The sequence below is a fragment of the Protopterus annectens genome, chromosome 13.part0, assembly GCF_019279795.1.
Source record: "Protopterus annectens isolate FY-2018-M chromosome 13.part0, PAN1.0, whole genome shotgun sequence".
Lineage (NCBI taxonomy): Eukaryota > Metazoa > Chordata > Ceratodontiformes > Protopteridae > Protopterus > Protopterus annectens.
This window is the reverse complement of record NC_056747.1, coordinates 1214188216-1214206864: the sequence shown is the minus strand read 5'-3', so window position 1 is coordinate 1214206864 and position 18649 is coordinate 1214188216. Positions and strand designations below refer to the sequence as shown.

The 18649-nt window shown below is 45.2% G+C and overlaps 1 protein-coding gene across 6 annotated transcripts in view; it reads left to right on the top strand.

The window, feature by feature from the left end:
• TLK2 (tousled like kinase 2) overlaps positions 1-18649 on the top strand; it is a 3436060-nt gene that overhangs the window by 1435470 nt on the left and 1981941 nt on the right. For all 6 annotated transcript variants that reach the window (XM_044055220.1, XM_044055218.1, XM_044055219.1 and 3 more), the window contains one exon: positions 4735-4830. In XM_044055220.1, coding sequence (XP_043911155.1) covers positions 4735-4830 — 96 coding nt within the window. The remainder of the gene's footprint in view (positions 1-4734; positions 4831-18649) is intronic.

Sequence of the window (18649 nt, the reverse complement as noted above, 5' to 3'; positions counted from 1 at the left end):
ATTTTTTTGTGTTGCTGTAGCTTCAAGTCCCTGGCGCAGGTTTTTCTAGATCTATGGGTTTTGTAAAGAAATTGATCAAACAAGATTGGATCTTTTTACTGCCTTGATAAACAAGACAAGTCACCTCTGAGCAGCCAGTTGACTGCTGAGTGTACAGCGATTTGTGCTAATCTTTTGGGATAGTTGAATAATTTAAAGCCTTTAGCTTTCTTGGTTAAAATCATTGAAGCCTTTCCAGTTGAGCATTATGCTTCAGTTGTTCATATCAAAGCGTACTGAATTTTGATAATGGGCCTAATAAGTGAAGGGTGCAGTGATAAGATGATATTGAATCTTAAAGGTATTTCCTTCTATCTGGGTCATATGGGATTTCCTGACTTATTGGAAACATGATTGAATGAGTGAGAGTTGTATACATAAGTACCCAGGACTCATGATCAGATCGGTCTTGAAGTATGCCACTTATGAGATGGGAGCAGCTTTTTTGATGTGGTTGAGAATGCCATTATGCTGCACTTTTTACATTTAGCTTAAAACCTATTTTGGTGCACCAAGTATTTACATATTCTAGTCCTTGTTGAAGCAGTTCAGTATCAGTGGATGAGTGGAGTCCTCAGCAAACTTGGTCACTCATCCTTCTGGGGTATTGGGTTGGATGTTTGAACAGTAAATGCCAAACAGGAGAGGGCCAAGCACAGATCTTTGTGATACATCGTTGGAAATGTCATGTTTAGGAGAGGTACCAGCAACTCTCTCTCTACTTTGGATCTGTTGGACAGACAATTTGCAGTCTAGTAGACAGTGTTAAGGGTGCAAGTTTGTCTAATTTTTCAGTAATTCCAGTATGAGAGGTGGTTTCAGAAGCTTTGGCCAGGTCAAGAGAAGCAGACTGCATGGAGTGAGCACAGTCCACAGCCTCTTCAGCCTTTTCAAAAAAGTTTACTATAGGTTCAGGAGACTATCTGCCTTTCATAGAATCAGACTTAAGTGTAGTCTAGATCAGTTAGGTAGCCTGAGTCTGCATAAATGAGTGCTGCTTTTTATGTTCTGTGATTTCCATGCAAGGCTTGTGAGACTGATGGGCCTGTAATTACCTGGGTCTGCGGGGGGGTGGGGGTGCACCCTCGTGTAAGTGAGCCACAGTGGCTGTTCACCAGGCATCAGGCTTAAATCCTGTGAATGGAGTGAGGTGGAATAACTTAATTGGAGGCTTAGATAGTGCATACTTGGGACTTATGAGAATGCAGCCTGTTATGTTATCTGGTACATTAGACTTGTAATTTTTAGCCTTTAACAAGGATTTTAAGATTTGTTCCAGGGGAATCTAAATTTATATGAGTAGTGGGGGCAAGAATGTTGGTAGCAGGGTAAATTTAGCATTATGTTTGTCTGCTGATATCCATCCATCAACAACCCCTTTTTTCCTATTTGCACATGGGTTTAGAGTGGCACTTCAACAGTGACAGTCATCTATAGCCAAAGTTTACAATGCCGGGTGGCTAGCCTTGTCACAGTAGTTCTTTTAATATCACACACTTGCACCTATGGCCAATTTAGAGTGTCCAGTTCACCTACTGCATGTCTTTGGAATGTGGGAGGAAACTGGAGCACCCGGAGGAAACCCACACAAGCACAGGGATGATATGTAGACTCCGCACAGAAGACACCCCAGCCAAGAATTGAACCAGGAAGCCTGTTGCTATGAGGCGGCAACGCTGTCTTCTCTGCCACAGTTTATTTGCTGATACATTGGCTGTATATCCTTGGGATCAGAATGTGTGATGTAGATGAGCTTAGTGCATTGTTGAATACTATTTCTTTAATCTCCTGACATAACTGAAGAACGCTTTGTTAGTTTCCTTTGATATTTTTAGCAAACTTTAAGTGAACTGTTCATGTTCACAGGCGCATTGTAGCATCTGTTGAGTTTAGTGCTGTAATGTTTGTGTTCCCATTTTGTATTTGGACAGTTTTTTTGATTAAACACAAAAAAAATTGTACACTTTGAAACCATGGCCCAAATTTAGTGTAATCCCTTGTGACATAAGTGTAAATGTAGTGAGAGCTCTATCAGTAGACAGTTAATGTAAGTGTCTCTGCATATGCCTGGTGGCATGACCATTATGGATGTACTTCGAGCTTTCCCTACCATAATGTTTCAATATGGAATGGGGGGGGGGGTGGATTTCTTAAAACTTTTCATTATTTTCTTCCTTTTTGTGAGTGCATGTGGAGACACTTTTCTGTGTACGTAGCTGTTTAGATGCTGGTAAAAACTGAAAGTTAGTGTGGTAGCCCTCTCAGTTGGGTGTATAGTGGGGGATTTTTTGGAATTTTGCATTGATCTCCTACAAGCTAAAGTAGGTTCACCCTGGAGAAGTCCCTAAAGATGGAATAATTCAGTAGTGTGGTACCACTGGCCTGACTGAGAAGATGAGGGATATGTTGTCATATTTAACCAGGGATGAAGAAATTCCAGCTAGGTTGGTAAGGATAGGTCAAAGATGATATAGCTTTTAGTAAGATAGTTTTTCAGTTTGGCTCCAGTGCATTGGTATCAACATTTAGGAAACACTTGCGTATATTCATTTTAGAGGTAAAAGTTGTCCAGCCAATGCCTGATTAATTGACTTCCCCCAACGAGAACGTATTTGAATTGATGTTTATCCCCTGGATAGTGTTAAGGTGACGTCCATGATCTTTGGGGGGTGTTTATGGGAATTTATTGGTAGCAGTGCTCTGCTTGTTGGATTTAAGGCTGATTTTTGATCTCTGAACAGGCAGTTGGTGCAGAGGGTTAATGCTGTGAGCTGTCATTCCTGTGGTACAGGGTTTTATTCCCTCAACCCTCTCTTGCCTTTTGTGTGAACTTGTGTAAGTCACTTAACCAGACATTGTTCCCAGTTTGCCCATTTTAAGGAACAGTCTCTCCATTGGTCCTAGCTGGTTAACAAATGGGTATTTTGAGATGAGGTGATGGTTTTTCTGACAGATACAGATACTCCCACAATAGTTACTGAAGGGCTTGAAGGCATTATAGGTGCTAAACTCTGGTGTATAGAGAGTGCTGCTACTAGTCTCAGTAGCTACACATCCTTGAACATGTTTTGGAGTATGAAGTCCTCACTTTCTGGCATTTTTCTGTTTAGACTACAAGCGTTGAGTATTGCAACCGTGGTGTCCAAATTTGAATTTGGAATGTAGAAATTTGACCAGTAGGGGACTCTGCTGTAAAAGACATTTAGGGGACAGCAAAGAGTTTAGCCAGGGTGCATAAGTCCTGGTATGGGAGATGTAAGCAGTATCTCGTGAAAGAGGAAGCAACAGTCATCTCATTCTAGACTGGACACACATTGGATCACATTAGAATGACAACTACTACTTAATTAGTTGTTCAAGTTAATTATCTTTTCATAATATCTAGGCATATTTCATGTGCCACCTTCATTTAGGGGTGGAATTTGTGTTCCTTATAATATGAAACAGCCTTAAACATCGTAAATGAGATGTTTCCTATCCCATTTATTTATAGTGATAGTTCTGTAAATCTTTGTTTAGATCTAGGAAAGCACAAGCAAGTGCATCTTTTTATCTGAGTTAGGCTGATTTCTGTTTGCTGTAAGTTGGTAAAATTTTTCTTGAACCATTTATATTCAAGTATGAAAGAGATGAAAAAAAACATAGTTTTAAGTGTTCAAAGCTGTAGTCTTAAAAAATGCAAAAGCTCAGTTCAGGGAGCATGTATTCGATTCTCAGCTGGGGAGCCTTATGGTGCAGTGTCTTCATCTCCTCCCTGCATTTGCATGGGTTTCCTCTAGGTGCTCTGATTTCCTGCCGTATTCCAAAGACATGCATCTAGAGCATTTCTCCCCGTGCCTCTGCTGAAAATAGGCTCTGTCCCAATTGGACTTTCCTGATAAAAAAAATGTTAAGTAAATGTGTTTTTTACCCCCCCCCCCCCCAACCATTTACCATGTATATTCTTGGGGAAGTAGTGCTGCTACAATTAGTTGTATATTTTTGCATAGTCAGTATGGGTCACGGGTGAAAATATACTTGGGGTCCAGCCCAGTGACCTGGTAAAAATGTGTAGTTACGTTATAGTTTTTTTTTTTTTTTTTTTTTAACACGTCACACGCCTCTGCACAATACAGTCTTAGGATTATTAAAGGAGGTGACAGTGATATCAGGATATGAGGTACAATGACCAGCATAGAAGATTACAGACTCTTTGCTGTCAAGCATATTTCTTTTCTGAAATGTGGGATTTGAATGGAGAAAATGTTGGGACCTTTCATGGTTTGTGTCAGGGCCAGAAATGAACAGCTTTCAAAGTACTGAAGGGTTATCTGGATGATGAACAGCATCTATGTAATAAATAAGGAAAAATACATCAACAGTGGTTTTACATTTAATCCTCTGTGTTAACTGCCAGACAGTAAAGAAACTTATTTAGTGCACATTCTAGTTGACAGTTTTTGAGCTGTTTGGTCCACATTAGGTCTTGGAAACTACAACATTGTTTGTTTGCTGTGGAACTGTGTGATCTATGATTTTGGACTAGAGTGGCCAAAGGTTCTGTTTTGAACTCAACAGGCTTTATTTAAATTGTAGAAGAACAAAAATAGTGCTAGTTACTGCTACATTTGTTCAGGTGTTAAGTGACTTAGCTTGCTTTCAGTTTTCTATTTTGAGCTTTTCAGCATTTTTTTTAAACTTCTGCTTTGTTCTTAGAATCAGCAAGGCAGCCCATCTTCCATAATATCGGGGAACATTGATCATTCCTGCTGCTCTCAGAAACAGGCATCCTTTCTACACAAACAGATACAGGTATGGAAACTTTTAACTTTTCGCAGTAGATTTATATGGCAGATTTGTTTCTTTTCTGTATGCTTGAACATATATCAAGATCCTTCAGTAAAACCCACTCTAACACATTGGGGGGTACACAGAGTTTTAGTTCTGTGATGTTCTTTTAACACCTATGAAAGACTTAAGTTGAAGATGTCCTTCATTTGATCACTGTAGCAGGATTTCTTACATATGGGAATTGTCCTGCCAAGGATACTGTGCATCCAGCCAGTATACCAATGCCTCAGCACCTTCTTCTGGCAACACATGTCCACAGTATGACCTAGGCCTTATTCAGGAAGAACTACTGGATGCTGTGAATTACATTGGGGCTGACCCTCCTAGAGTAATATCTGCTGACACTCTTAAAAAGAAGCAAAAGACCAAATGTGCTGCCTCCTACTGCTGAATCTCCAGTTGATCCATAGAAGGAATGGTATGATTTCTGTCAAGGTTGATTTAAGACTATTGTCATTGCAGCCTCCACATTTTCTCTCTTGCTACTTCTCCACAAAAAAGACTTGGAGATATCATGTCTGAGGATGAAGATTCAGAATCAAAAATGGAATCTCTAGCTTATTTTCAAATCCACTCCCCAGCACTATTTAAATTTGAAGATGATGACAGGATTTCTTATGATTCCACTTTATATAGGAATTGTCTTTTGAAGATCTAAATTAACAATTATGCAGTTTTGACACTGGCAAGATAAGCAAATGTCAGACTTAAAGAAAATATGCTATGACTTGCTAAATGTTGGTGTTCAAAAAGAGAAAAGAATGGCAGGACACTGCTCCTGTGCTTGAGTTACTTCAGGACTCCTTCCTGACAGTTGGACTTAACTAAGTCGCAACCTGCTAAGAAACATGATTGGTATTTTATAGGCACCAGGCAACCATATATTTTGTATTAAAAATCCCTTCTTGGATTCACCTGTCATCTGTTGAAGCTGATAAAATCATCAAAGCTTCTTCCCTCCACTACTTCCTTGCCCAGTGATAAAGATGATAAGGCTGCAGACAGGTACAGAAAGGTGTACTTCTGTACACCTTTGCTATACATTTTCCTCCAAATATTAGATTCTTGGGTCTAGATACTTTTCTTCTGGACAGTATGAACAAGTTAATCAGATTTTCATGACTCTCAGACACCAAATCTTGTCTTTTTTTCTTGCTCAACTTAGCTTCCCTCAGAACTGGGAATGTTAGACAAAATCTGTTTTTATTTCCTCTTCTAAGAAACGCAAAACAGTTGGACTGTTTTGATCATTTTTATGAGCCTTCAGATTTTTCAGCTAGGGCGCTAAACTGTCTCTCTCTTTTTTTTTTTTCATTGTGACTTGTCTGGAGTCCCATATGTTGCAAAAATTGCACTGCAGTCTATGACCAAAGCTGGAGTTGCAGGCATCAGCAATGCCTGATATTAAACCTCACCATCTGACAAAACACAGTGCATGTGACAGAGCAGGGAGGACAGTGAAGACTACCGTTACAATTCATCAGCACACCTGACTCCATTATTATAGCTTTGCTGAGAACTTCACCAGAGCCTAATTGTTGTGCATACCCCTGTAGCAGAGAGAGACTGGCAACTCCTCTAAGATTCGTGGTAGGGGCTTACAAGAGTAGTTCATATTCACTGCCTCCCAGCATATTTAGTGTGTCTGCTTGGTCCAAAGAGTAGAGCGGGTGGAAGAAGAGTGAGCAGAAAGGGAAGATGCTCATGTTAGTTGGCATAAAGATTTCCATCTCCTCGGCCATTGGTATGGTATAGAGGGATAAAGCTACGACTACAGCCGTAGTGATCTTGGTTCCCAACTGTGGCCCTGGTGATCCTGTTTTCTCTGCTGCATCTTGTCAGAATTCGTACACAAGGATGCTGCATATCTCTAAAAAAAAAGAGCACTCCTGATCTGAGTTTAAAACTACTGCGTCAGGAACCGCCAAGGAAATATAATCACTGTGGTCAGACCTAGATTCAAACTAGCCATAAGAGAAACAGCCTTATTGAGAATAGGAACACCTGTATGGATTTTTCTACCTAGAAACATTAAAAAAAAGTAATCAGAACCATTGAAACATTCCACTTTTGTGACACTGGCTAAATAATGCAACTTATAGTGGCAGTGACTGTACATTTTGAATGTGTTAAGCTTGGAATAATTGCCTTAACACTGTATATCAAATTATGTTCCTGTAAATATCTCGTGTTTGAGTGAGTAAGGTTATACTTGAGTTAGTTATCTATCCTAAATTATATATTATGTTAAACTTTATCAAATCATTTACTGTAAACTGACAGCATCATGGCTGTATAGGGTCAATAAACCAACCCCACCTACATGTTATCAGATCATAAATTAGCAGCCCAGGTGTCTGAAGTGCTGCTAGAAGAGACTTGGCATGCCTTTCCTGTAGGGAGAGTGAGGGGCATGTGTTCAAGGAAAATCTTGCAATTTAATTTCCCTGCTGGAGTTCAAGGAACTATTGTGAAGTGCTGCCTGAGTGTTGATGGGGAATCCTGATGATACTAGCAGTTTGCACAAGTGAGAGGTGATCCAGCACTGATACCTATTATATGTCCCATTGTCAGGATGTTGTTGGATGTGTAACAGGGCATTGAAATAAAAATAGAAAAACATTCCTAGAACAGCAGTATGACAGTGTCCCAGAATTCTTCCATCTCCTCACTAGTTCTTACCCTAATTCGAGTAAATCCAGGGGGGATAAGGAAGGGTAACTGAACCCAGTGATCTAAGGGACACTAGGGTCAGCTGCTAGCTGTGTTGGAGAAAGAGCCTCCCCCTCATATTTTTTTTTTCTCCTTTCAGTGGGAATGTTTTCAAACTATGAGGAATGCTTGGAAGTTCTGGTTTAAGAAGAGATAACAGCAAAGATTCAAGTAATAATTTACTTTTGCAAAACTGAGTTTTAGGATTCCTGCCTGCAGGAGTCTGGTGGGCCAGCCTGCATGTTGGAGCTTTTTTTATCTTTACCCCTTTAGGCCCAGCCAGTTTCGACCTGTACTGATATCAGAGCATCTGGGGGTATAAAGTGACTTTGATCAGACCCATCTTAACATCTTTCTTGCCATGGCCAGAGCCATAGTGTTTATAGTTGTGTATGTCATTGGGAAGTTTTGTTACTTTTGTTTTACTGACTTTGGTACGCATTGTCTTACAGATGTCAAGGACAAAAGTTAATAGTAAGTGTAGGAGACAAATAACACAGGGGCTTCCACAACCTGTATTTTTTTCCCTAGGTATGGGGCATGGAGTGCCCAGTTTTACCCAGTGTATATATTTCAGTGGACCATCAAGTGTAAGGTGGAATACTTCGATAAATGCATTGCCCAAACGTTCTGTGTCTAGTCTAAGCCTACAATTGTGTCTTCTGATTCTTGCTCTGATTTCTCTAGAGAAAGAGAAACGTCCAAGGGATTTTGAGTGTTGCTTCAGAGTAGAAAGCCCCTCAGACCAAAGGGTACTGGTGTTGGTAAGGTGCTTTCACAGTCCCTGTACGTAGTGCCTTGTTAGACTGAAGATGTCCTTCAAGAATGCAACTGCAGTCCTGACATGTGGGTTGTCCTGCCTCAGGCAGCCCTTCGGTCGGCCAAATTCCAAAGTCTGGGTCCGGCGTCGGACGATGTCGCCTCCTCCCTGATGTCAGAGCGGCTGGAGTATAAAGGCATCAGCCGACGCCATCTTCTCCAGTCTTTCTTGCCGCGTGGTGCCCGAAGCAGAAGCAGTTCGCAAGTGCCGGTCGGTCAGCTCCTGTGTTTTCAGTTACTGAAGTCATCTAAAAGCTAAGTACCCCATTGGGGAACATTTTTTCTTGCCTCAGCCGATGTCAGAACAAATTGAGAAAGTTAATAATTGATGTTATGTGATCCTATCTCGCCTACATTCTGACTGATGGGTTCGGAGCCGATCCCTCGGCTCCGACTCGGCACGCTTATGCCAAAGAGCGAAGTCTCTTATTGGCTGAGCTTACTATATCCCAGGATGCACCACTACCAGTCCCCCAGATCTCGTTTGCCGCTTCCCTGCGAAGACGTGGTCTCGAGCTGGCTGGGCTGAGTAGTTTTATTAACTAACTTTTCTGTCAGTTTTTGCTGTTTTGCTCACAAAAGCTGTTTTAACGGCTATCGCTCATTTGTGTATGCGTTTGGATTGTAAAATTGTTGTGTGTGATTGGGTTGAGTTTGTTTTGGCCCCTCCATCCAGGGCCTTCCGGACTGTCAACCTTTAAAACTTTACAGGGTCTCTAGTAATTCTATAATTGTTTAGAGTTCCCTGTCCTTTTTTACAGGAAGTGTTTGCGTTAAGCTATAACTGTAAGATTAGCTTTATCATCAGTAAATCTTTAGTTGTTTACTTTCCTGTCAAAGTTACTAGAATTGTTTAACATCATGTCTCAAACCCCTAGGCCTTCGGCTTTAAAAATGTTGAAATGTGGGTTTAAAATGTCTATCACAGACGATCATTCGCTCTGTGTATATTGTCTCGGGGCAAAGCACTTGCAGGAGTCATGCAGCGTATGTCACGCTTTTTCCTCAAGGGTCCTCCAGGAGAGGAAAAATAAATTGATTCTTAAGGGGTTAGTTAAACCTTCCTTTGAAGAAGCCTTGGCATCCTCTCCTGCTCCGCCAAAAGAAAAGGGCTTGGTTCCGACCAGTCCGTCGGATCCGACTGCCAAGAAACTTAGGCAGGCCTCTCCTTCGCTCCAAAGACTTGGAGCCGAGGTCGAACGTCTGCCTCGATGCCACCAGTATCGACTCCTCTGGCTTCGGAGCCGATGGCTGGGGCATCGAGGCGGGTCACCTTCGGCTCCGCTGCTCTCGGAGCCGACAAGGGTCGCCGCTCAGACACTTCCTCCTCGGCGCGAAGTCTACCTCGGCACCGATGGAATCTGCTGTGAGTATTCCTCGGCGCCGATACTCATCGAGTCGCCTCAGAGCCGGTCCCCTAGCCCTTTGGGGCCGATGGAGAGGCCTTCTCGAACCCGTTCTGTTTCTTCTCGGTCTTCGAGAATGTCGGATTCTGATATAGACAGGGTGCTCCAAAGACTGTTCCAGTCTCCAGTCTTCCAAAAATTTGTTTCGGTTCCAACCCAGTTGGTTTCGGAGCCGATGACCTTGGCCCACCCCATTGCCATTCCTCCTCCGACTGCTTCGGCTCCGTCGGAGCAGGTGCTGTTGGAGCCGGTGGAGATCTCAGGGTCGGCTCCGACCCTTACTCCAACCCGGGCCTTCGGGTCCGAGTTTGGTACGCGGACTTCTTCGGCTGGACCCGGGGGTGATGTTTCGGGACCTATGCTTTCGGTTCCGAGCCTCCCCCTCGGTGCTTCGGCTGCGGGACTTCCGTCGGCTATCACGGCTCCGGAGACCGGACACTCCCAGGATTCTGGGGGTCCGGCTTTCAGGGCCATGAGGAGTGCCTTGGCCAAGTCCTCTTCGGCCATCTCTCCGGCTTTACCAGCACCTTCCCTGGGCGTGGAGACTGGGTCTTTGGCAGTTCCCTGTCCGTAGCCAGCGGAGCCCCGAGGCCTGAGGTTACCCCAGTGGGGTTCCCTCCTCCTGAGGGTTCTTCGAGTTGTCTTCAGAGGAACCCCCAAGGAAGAGATCGTGCAAGAGGAAGCACGTGGACTCCCCCGAGTCTATTACATCGGACACTGATATGGATGATGCAGAGGGGTCCCCGAAGTCGTCCTCGGATGATGTCTCATTTGCAGACATCTTAGAGATCCTCAAACAACGAGGCGGCTGGATATCCAAACCCCCCTCTGCGGACGAGTCAGTGCTCCTCAAGGCCTTTGGAGCTCAGCCCTCCACCTCCTGGGTGTCTCCGCCCTTCGACGAGCTCCTGGATTTAGTTTGTCGAAGGGCGTGGGAACATCCAGATACCGTGGAACCAGTCCCTTCTCGCCCAAATAAATTTTTGTCTGCTCCCCGAGAAGGAGTTCCTTACTAAAGGCGTGGCTGTAGATGCCATGGTGGTGGCATCTGCTACACAACAGGACGTGGCAGAGGCTTCAACGTCCGTCCATCCTCCTAATAAGGAGTCTAGGAGTATGGATAGGTACGGGAAGCGCACCCTGACTTCAGCGGCCTTTACCTTAAGGTCTCTGAATTATTTGGCACATTTTACCAGGCTTCAGAGGGATCTGGTCAAGGAGTTGTCAGATTCCCTCTCGGGTAACCTACCTGAGCAGCTAGCCCAGTCGGTTAGCTCTCAGTTGGCTATCCTTACGCCAATTTCTAACTCGTCCATGAGGCTCATTTCCTATGCGGCCGAAGGCGGGTAGAGCAGCAGGCACAGGCGTGGCTCTCGAGACAAGCCTGGCTCCGCTTGTGTCAGTTCTGGAGGCCTTCAGGGCTTCCTTCGCCGACGCTCCCTTTGGTGGGCCCTCATTGTTTGGACCCAAGGTGAAAGACACCCTTACCGCTGTGAGCAAGAGGGAAAACGTTATCTGCCGTAGGTGCCGTTATTCCACTCCCTTTCGGCCTTACCCCAAGGCTAAAGGAGGGAAAATGTGGCTCAGCAAATCTCGCAAGTTTTTCTCCCAACAGCAGGAAGACTCCCCGTCCAGAGGCAGAGGGCGGGGAAATTTTTCAGGGAGACGCCGTCCCAGAGGCGGCAGAGGGCCCCGCAATTCTGGAGACCGCGAGTCCTTTCGTGGCTCTTCAGCCTCCCACACGTCATGAGGGATTGCCCGGCTGTGCTGCTCCAGAGCCAGTCGGGTGTCGTTTTGCCAAGCACCTAAAAGCCTGGGAGTCAATCACTCAGGACAGATGGGTGCTTCGGATCATTGCCGGAGGTTACACCATCCCTTTCACATACTCACCCCCACCGTCCAAGAGAATCCCGGACCCACCACCCAGTCAAAGGGAAATAGCAGCCGCAGAAGCTTTAAAGCTGCTAGAAAAAGGAGTCATCCAACCGGTCCCCACAGACCAGATCGGATCAGGAAATTACTCCAGGTTCTTTTTAGTGCCAAAAAAGACAGGGGACCTGAGACCAATATTGGATCTCAGCAGACTGAACCAATCCGTCACGAAATCCAAATTCCGAATGGTCACGTTACAATCCATTCTCCCATTGTTGGAGAAGGATGTTTGGATGTGCTCCATAGACCTCAAGGACGCCTATTATCACATACCGATACATCAGGCGTCCAGAAGGTATCTGCGCTTCAGCCTGGGAGTCAGTCATTACCAATTTTGCGCTCTGCCCTTTGGTCTCACCACAGCCCCCAGGGTGTTCACCAAGTGTTTGGCAGTAGTGACGGCTCACCTGAGAAGTCTTGGATTCCAAGTGTTTCCCTATCTCGACGACTGGCTCCTGACTGCCACCACCAGGCATCTACTAATGGACAACCTCAAAGCCACCATCTCCTGGGTGTTTCCCTGGGGATTACATTCAATTGGTCAAAGTCTGTCTTGCTGCCCTCTCAACGCATAAAGTTTATAGGAGCAGAGATAGACTCAAGATTGATGCGCGTCTTTCTTCCTGCCGAAAGGATCCGAACTTTACAGGGCCAAGTTCAAGCTCTGATCTCGAGATCCAAAGCCCCAGCCAGGATGGTCCTACAGGTTTTAGGCTCAATGTCTGCCACGGTTCTTTTAGTTCCTCTAGCAAGATTACACATGAGGATTCTTCAGTGGCTCTTGTCAACTCAATGGTCCTTTCAGGATCTTCCCCTCAATCATCACATCATGATTACGGAAATATGCAAAGGGACCTTCGCTGGTGGCTTCAGACATCCAACTTGGATCAGGGAAAACCCTTTGTTCGCCAGCCAGTGGTTACCCTGACGACAGATGCCTCCCAGATAGGGTGGGGGGGGCATTGTCTGGGCAGGCTAGTTCAGGGCTCCTGGCTTCCGGACGAAGCTCTTCTCCACATCAACGTGTTGGAGATGAGGGCTGTACTTCTATCCCTACAGGCCTTACACAAGTTTCTTCCTCAGGGCATCATCGCCATCCACACAGACAACATGTCGGTGGTCTGGTATCTGAACAAACAAGGAGGGACCAGATCGTATCCCCTTTGCAGAGAGGCCATGAGAGTGTGGGAATGGGCTGTAGCTACCAACCGCTTCTTGGTAGCGACCCACATCCCGGGAAAGTCAAATGTATTGGCGGACAAATTAAGCAGGACAATTCTCTTACCTCACGAATGGTCTCTAAACCGCACAGTAGCAGCCCAGGTTTTCAAGAGATGGGGGACGCCGTGCTGCGACCTATTTGCAACTCCACAAAACACCAAGTGCCAAAGGTTCTTCTCCTTGATTCCACATCAGGAAGTACCAGCCATGGATGCTCTAGCACAACCTTGGCCAACAGGGCTACTTTATGCTTTTCCTCCAATTCCACTTCTTCCCAAAGTTATTCAAAAAGCTTCTCAACTGGGGTCTTCAATGATTCTGATTGCCCCATACTGGCCTCGTCAGATATGGTTTCCTTACCTGAAAAAGCATGCAGGACGATCCGTGGACCTTAGACCTGATCCCGGACTTGCTAATCCATCAGTCGGGACATTGGCATCAGTCCCTTCAATCTTTGAAATTGACAGCTTGGCTCCTCCACTTCCAACCTTAGTTAGAAGGCACACACTAGACCCGGAAGTTGTTCACATTTTATCTTCGGCCCACAAACCCACCACTAACAAATTGTACCTCAGTAAGTGGAAGAGGTTTGCTATCTGGGCTCAACTCAAGGGCTTAGACCCTATCACTGCTCCTGTCCCAGAGGTTTTGAAATTCTTAACATCCCTGTTTAATCAGGGATCTTCTGTCTCAACTATTAAAGTCCAACTAGCGGCTATCTCTAAATTCCACGAATCCACGGATCCTCCTTTGATGAGCAGCAGACTATGCAAAACGTTCATTAAAGGTGCGAGTCTGTTAAGACCACCAGTTTTTCATCCTGCACCTCCGTGGGATCTTGATTTGGTGCTTCGCGCATTAACATCTCCCCTTCGAACCGGCTGCTACATGCGAATTAAAATATCTGTCTTGGAAAACGGCATTCTTAGTGGCTATTACTTCTGCAAGAAGAGTCTCAGAGCTTCAAGCCCTGTCTATTAAACCACCGTACTTGATTTTCCACAAGGATAGAGTATCACTTAGGCCTAATCCATCCTTTGTCCCAAAGGTCTGTTCTAGTTTCTGTCTTCAACAATCTCTAGAGCTACCAGTTTTCTTTCCAAAATTCTCTAATGAAGCAGAATACACTCTCCATAAATTGGATGTTCATAGGCAATTACGCTTCTATTTAGACAGGACTCAGCAACTTCGTAAGTCAGACCAGTTGTTTGTGTCCTTCTCAGATAATAAATTGGGTCAAACCATCACAAAAGCTACTATCTCAAAATGGATCAGAGATTGCATAACTCAGGCCTATTCTTCTTCGAATAAACAACTTACATCATCTATCAAAGCTCATTCTACCAGAGCTATGGCTACTTCTATAGCCTTTCATTCCAAGCTCGCTATATCGGAAATTTGTGCTGCGGCTACTTGGTCCAACCGCACACTTTCATTTCCCACTACAAATTGGATGTGGCATCTAAAGGACGAGCATCATTTGGTTCCACGGTACTCAGGAGTGTTTTCCAGTGAGCCACCCAGGATTCAGGTGCTAGGACGCTGTCCCATCAGTCAGAATGTAGGCGAGATAGGATCACATAACATCTTTTAGTTATGTACTCACCATAACTTCAGATGTTTGGGATCCATCTCGCCTACATTCCTAATACCCACCCTCCTTCCCCCTGCCTTGCAGATCAGAAGAGATTGAACGGTTTTGAGTTCAACTGTTTTATCTTGTTTCATCTGACGATGTTATATAAGCAGGGTATGCGTGTGTGCATGTATGCGGACAAACTAGATCTGGGGGACTGGTAGTGGTGCATCCTGGGATATAGTAAGCTCAGCCAATAAGAGACTTCGCTCTTTGGCATAAGCGTGCCGAGTCGGAGCCGAGGGATCGGCTCCGAACCCATCAGTCAGAATGTAGGCGAGATGGATCCCAAACATCTGAAGTTATGGTGAGTACATAACTAAAAGTTTGTCTTGTGGTAAACAAATACCTCATAAGGACTTCTATTCTTACTGCCTCCCTTGCCTGGGCCCAGACCACGACGTCTCGGCCTGTGCTTGCTTTAATAAGCGCACTCTCAGGCGCCGGGCAGAGTTTGCCGAAGACTTTTTTGGCGAATCCTTTGCTTACAACATGCCGTTGGAACAACCGACAGCACAACCTACCAAAAAACGAAAGGACCGGGACCGACATCCTCGGCCCGCGTCTTCCACCGATATAACGCCTAAGCCCTCCGCAAGTGCTTCGGTCCCTTCGGAAGCGGTAATTCAACCGCTCCAGGCCGACAACACCGCATTAACTCATCCCTCGGTCTCTGAGACTACACCGGTGCCGGTTGTTGATTTTCCTCCGGAAACCGAAGTTCTGGATCTACCCGACACCATTCCCGTGGACAAAGTTACCCCTGCACGTGGGGCAGCTAGGCCTCCTGTATCCATGTCAATCAAGGCCTTTGCATGTGCTAAGGCTGCCAGCCAGGCCAAGGCCCATACTAAACCTACTTCTCAGGCCCCTTCTTCTGACAGACAAATCATGTCTCTGGCTGCAGATGTAATCTCTCTTATCAGGGGGTCTCAGCCTCACCCAGACAGAGATTCTCAGCCGCTTGCAGAAAAAAGGCCTAGAACTGAGCAGGCAGACAACCTCTCTTCAGATGAAGCCTCTGGGGATTCAGAGCATTCAGATACCCAAGAAAAATCCTTCCAGGCCTATGAGGACTCTGATGCTGAGGAATCTATTCCCTCTGCCTCTCCTCCAGAGGATTTTTCTTTCGGTGAAGTCCTCCACTCCATGAGGGAACATTTTAAGTGGCAGGGTCAGGAATTTTCTGATTTTAGGAAAAGGCTACGTACCTTCCTTAAGTTACCCCAGCACAGACCTTTAGCTATCCCTCCAGTTTTGGATGTCCTGGATGATGATTTCTCCGACTCCAGTGCTTCCCCTGATTCTCTCCCTCCTGCTCCTGTCAAGCCAGACAGATATTACAGGGTCCCTGACACTCACAAGCATCTCTTTAAGGCCCACTCTGTGGATCTAGAAACTATTTCACAGTGCCCCAAAGGAGTGGCTACCTCCTCAGCCAAGAATCCACTGCCAGCTGACAGGGAAGCAAGGTCCCTGGAGAGATGGAATAAAAAAGTTTATACCTCTTCCACCCTTGCCATGAGGTCACTTAACTGCCTTTTTCATAGGTTTCAGTACCAGGATTATTTACTGGATGATTTGCAGAAAAAGATAGCCTCTCCTGAGCCTGTAGATAGAAAGGCATTGCAGGATTCAGTTCATAATACCCAGCAGGTTAGTAATCATTTTCTGCAGTGTGGTTATGATGCATTGGAGGCTTCATGTAGGGCAGCTATGACTGGGGCTGTTATCCGTAGACCTGCTTGGTTGAAAGAACAGCCACTGCCATATCATGTTAAAGTAAAGCTCCTGGATGCACCTCTGGATAAACAGAAGCGTTTTGGTACTAATGCTCAGGATGTATTGAAATCTATTGAGGAGAAGGCAAAATCAGTACAGACAGTAAAGGATTTCCTCCAGGTTCAGCCACCAAGGTTCAGCAGGAATTGGCCTTCAAAGAATTGGTCCTTTCCAGACTCTGACAAGTTTCAGTGGGGAAAGAACAGGCGTGCACGAGGTAGAGGGCAGTACCGAGGCTCCTACAGGGGACGCCAATGGCAACCACAAAATCAGAGAAGTGGCACAGGTAGTTCACCTGCACCACAGGGACAATCACAATGACTTACCTTTCACTCCGCCTACCAAGGCTCAAAGAGAAGCACCTCTAGGCAGAAAATTATCTCTATTCTCAAAAAACTGGCACATTATAACAAAGGACAATTGGATTCTGGACATAATAGACAGAGGTTACAGGTTCCACTTCCATACCTTACCAACAGGACAAGGCATGCCAAACCTGCCACAAAATCAAAGGGCAGAGGCACTCATAGAAGTCTCAAAGCTGTTACAAATAAAAGCAATAGAGAAGGTTCCTCCTCAGGAACAAGGCCAGGGATTTTATTCAAGACTTTTCCTTGTTCCAAGAAAAGAAAAACAATGGAGGCCTATATTGGACTTGTCCGTTCTAAATACTTTTCTCATGGTGCCAAAATTCAAGATGCTGACATTACAGCAACTTCTTCCCATGCTGGGCAAGGGGTCTTGGCTGGTTACTCTGGACTTCAAGGAGGCATACCTGCATGTCCCTATCAGACACAGTTGCAGAAGATACCTCAGATTTCTTGCAGGAACAGAGCACTATCAATTCTCAGCATTGCCGTTTGGCTTATCTACTGTGCCCAGAGTATTCACGAAATGCCTGGCATCAGTAGTGGCACATTGCAGACTCCAGGGGATTCAAATATACCCTTACCTGGACGACTGCCTAATACAAGCAGACAGCAAACGGACCTTGATAAAACACTGGATTACGTCATTCAATTGCTGCAGGCCTTGGGATACACAGTCAACATTCAAAAATCAAGATTACTGCCATCCCAAGAGATTATTTTTCTAGGAGCAAAACTGGACACACAGCTACAAATGGCTTTTCTCACAGAGGAGAAACAAGAGCATTTAACAGCTTACTTCAAAGGCCTAGAAAAATTAACCCACCTGACCGCAAGGAAGACCCTGCAGGCCCTGGGGTTCATGGCATCTTGCATTCTTCTAATCCCTCTGGCAAGACTAATCATGAGAAAGCTGCAGTGGTACATAAAAAGCTTGTGATTGCAACACAGCCACAACCTAAAAGACATACCACTCATACCATGCCTGCAAAGGGAATTTTTGTGGTGGGCTCAAGCAAGTCACTTAAACGAAGACATGCTTTTCAACAAACCTCCAACAAGTCAAACTATTACAACAGACGCCTCAGACCATGGATGGGGGGCGCACATGGACGGCAGATGCATTCAAGGGCAATGGACTCCCATGGAGATGCATCAGCACATAAATCAAAAAGAGATGTTGGCAGTGATACATGCAATAGAAGCCTTTGGCAAATCTCTTCAGCAAGGTCATCTGCTAATAAGGACAGACAACACCACTGTCATGTGGTACATAAACAAGGGGGCACTCATTCCTACCCCCTCTGCAGACTAACAATGATTCTTTGGGAAAAGTCCCTGAAACTGAACATCTACTTGCAATCCCAGTTTGTTCCGGGCAAGGACAATGTTCTGGCAGACAGGTTGAGCAGAAATTTCTTGGATCCACACGAATGGATGCTACACCCACGCATTTTCTCATAAATAACATCTGCATGGGGAAGACCAGACATAGACCTCTTTGCATCTCATCTCAATCATCACCTGGAAAGGTTCTGCACAAGGATACACCATCCTCTAGCCTGGAGAACGGATGCTCTTTCCTTCAGCTGGAATGCTCTAACAATTTATGCATTCCCTCCTCTACCTTTACTCACCAAGGTGTTACTGAAGATCAAGGCAGAACAACCAAGAGGAATCTTGATAGCTCCAGACTGGCCAAGGCAACACTGGTATCCACTACTACTGAGCATAACTCACACCAAACCGTGGCCCTTGCCTCAATGGCCTCTGCTCCTGACTCAACACAGTTACAAGACTGTTCATCAGAACCTGCAAACCTTAAAGCTGACAGCTTGGAGAGTTCCATGACTCAGACCCATGACTCCCTCTCCGAAAAAGTTCAGGAAATTTTGCTGGAGGCA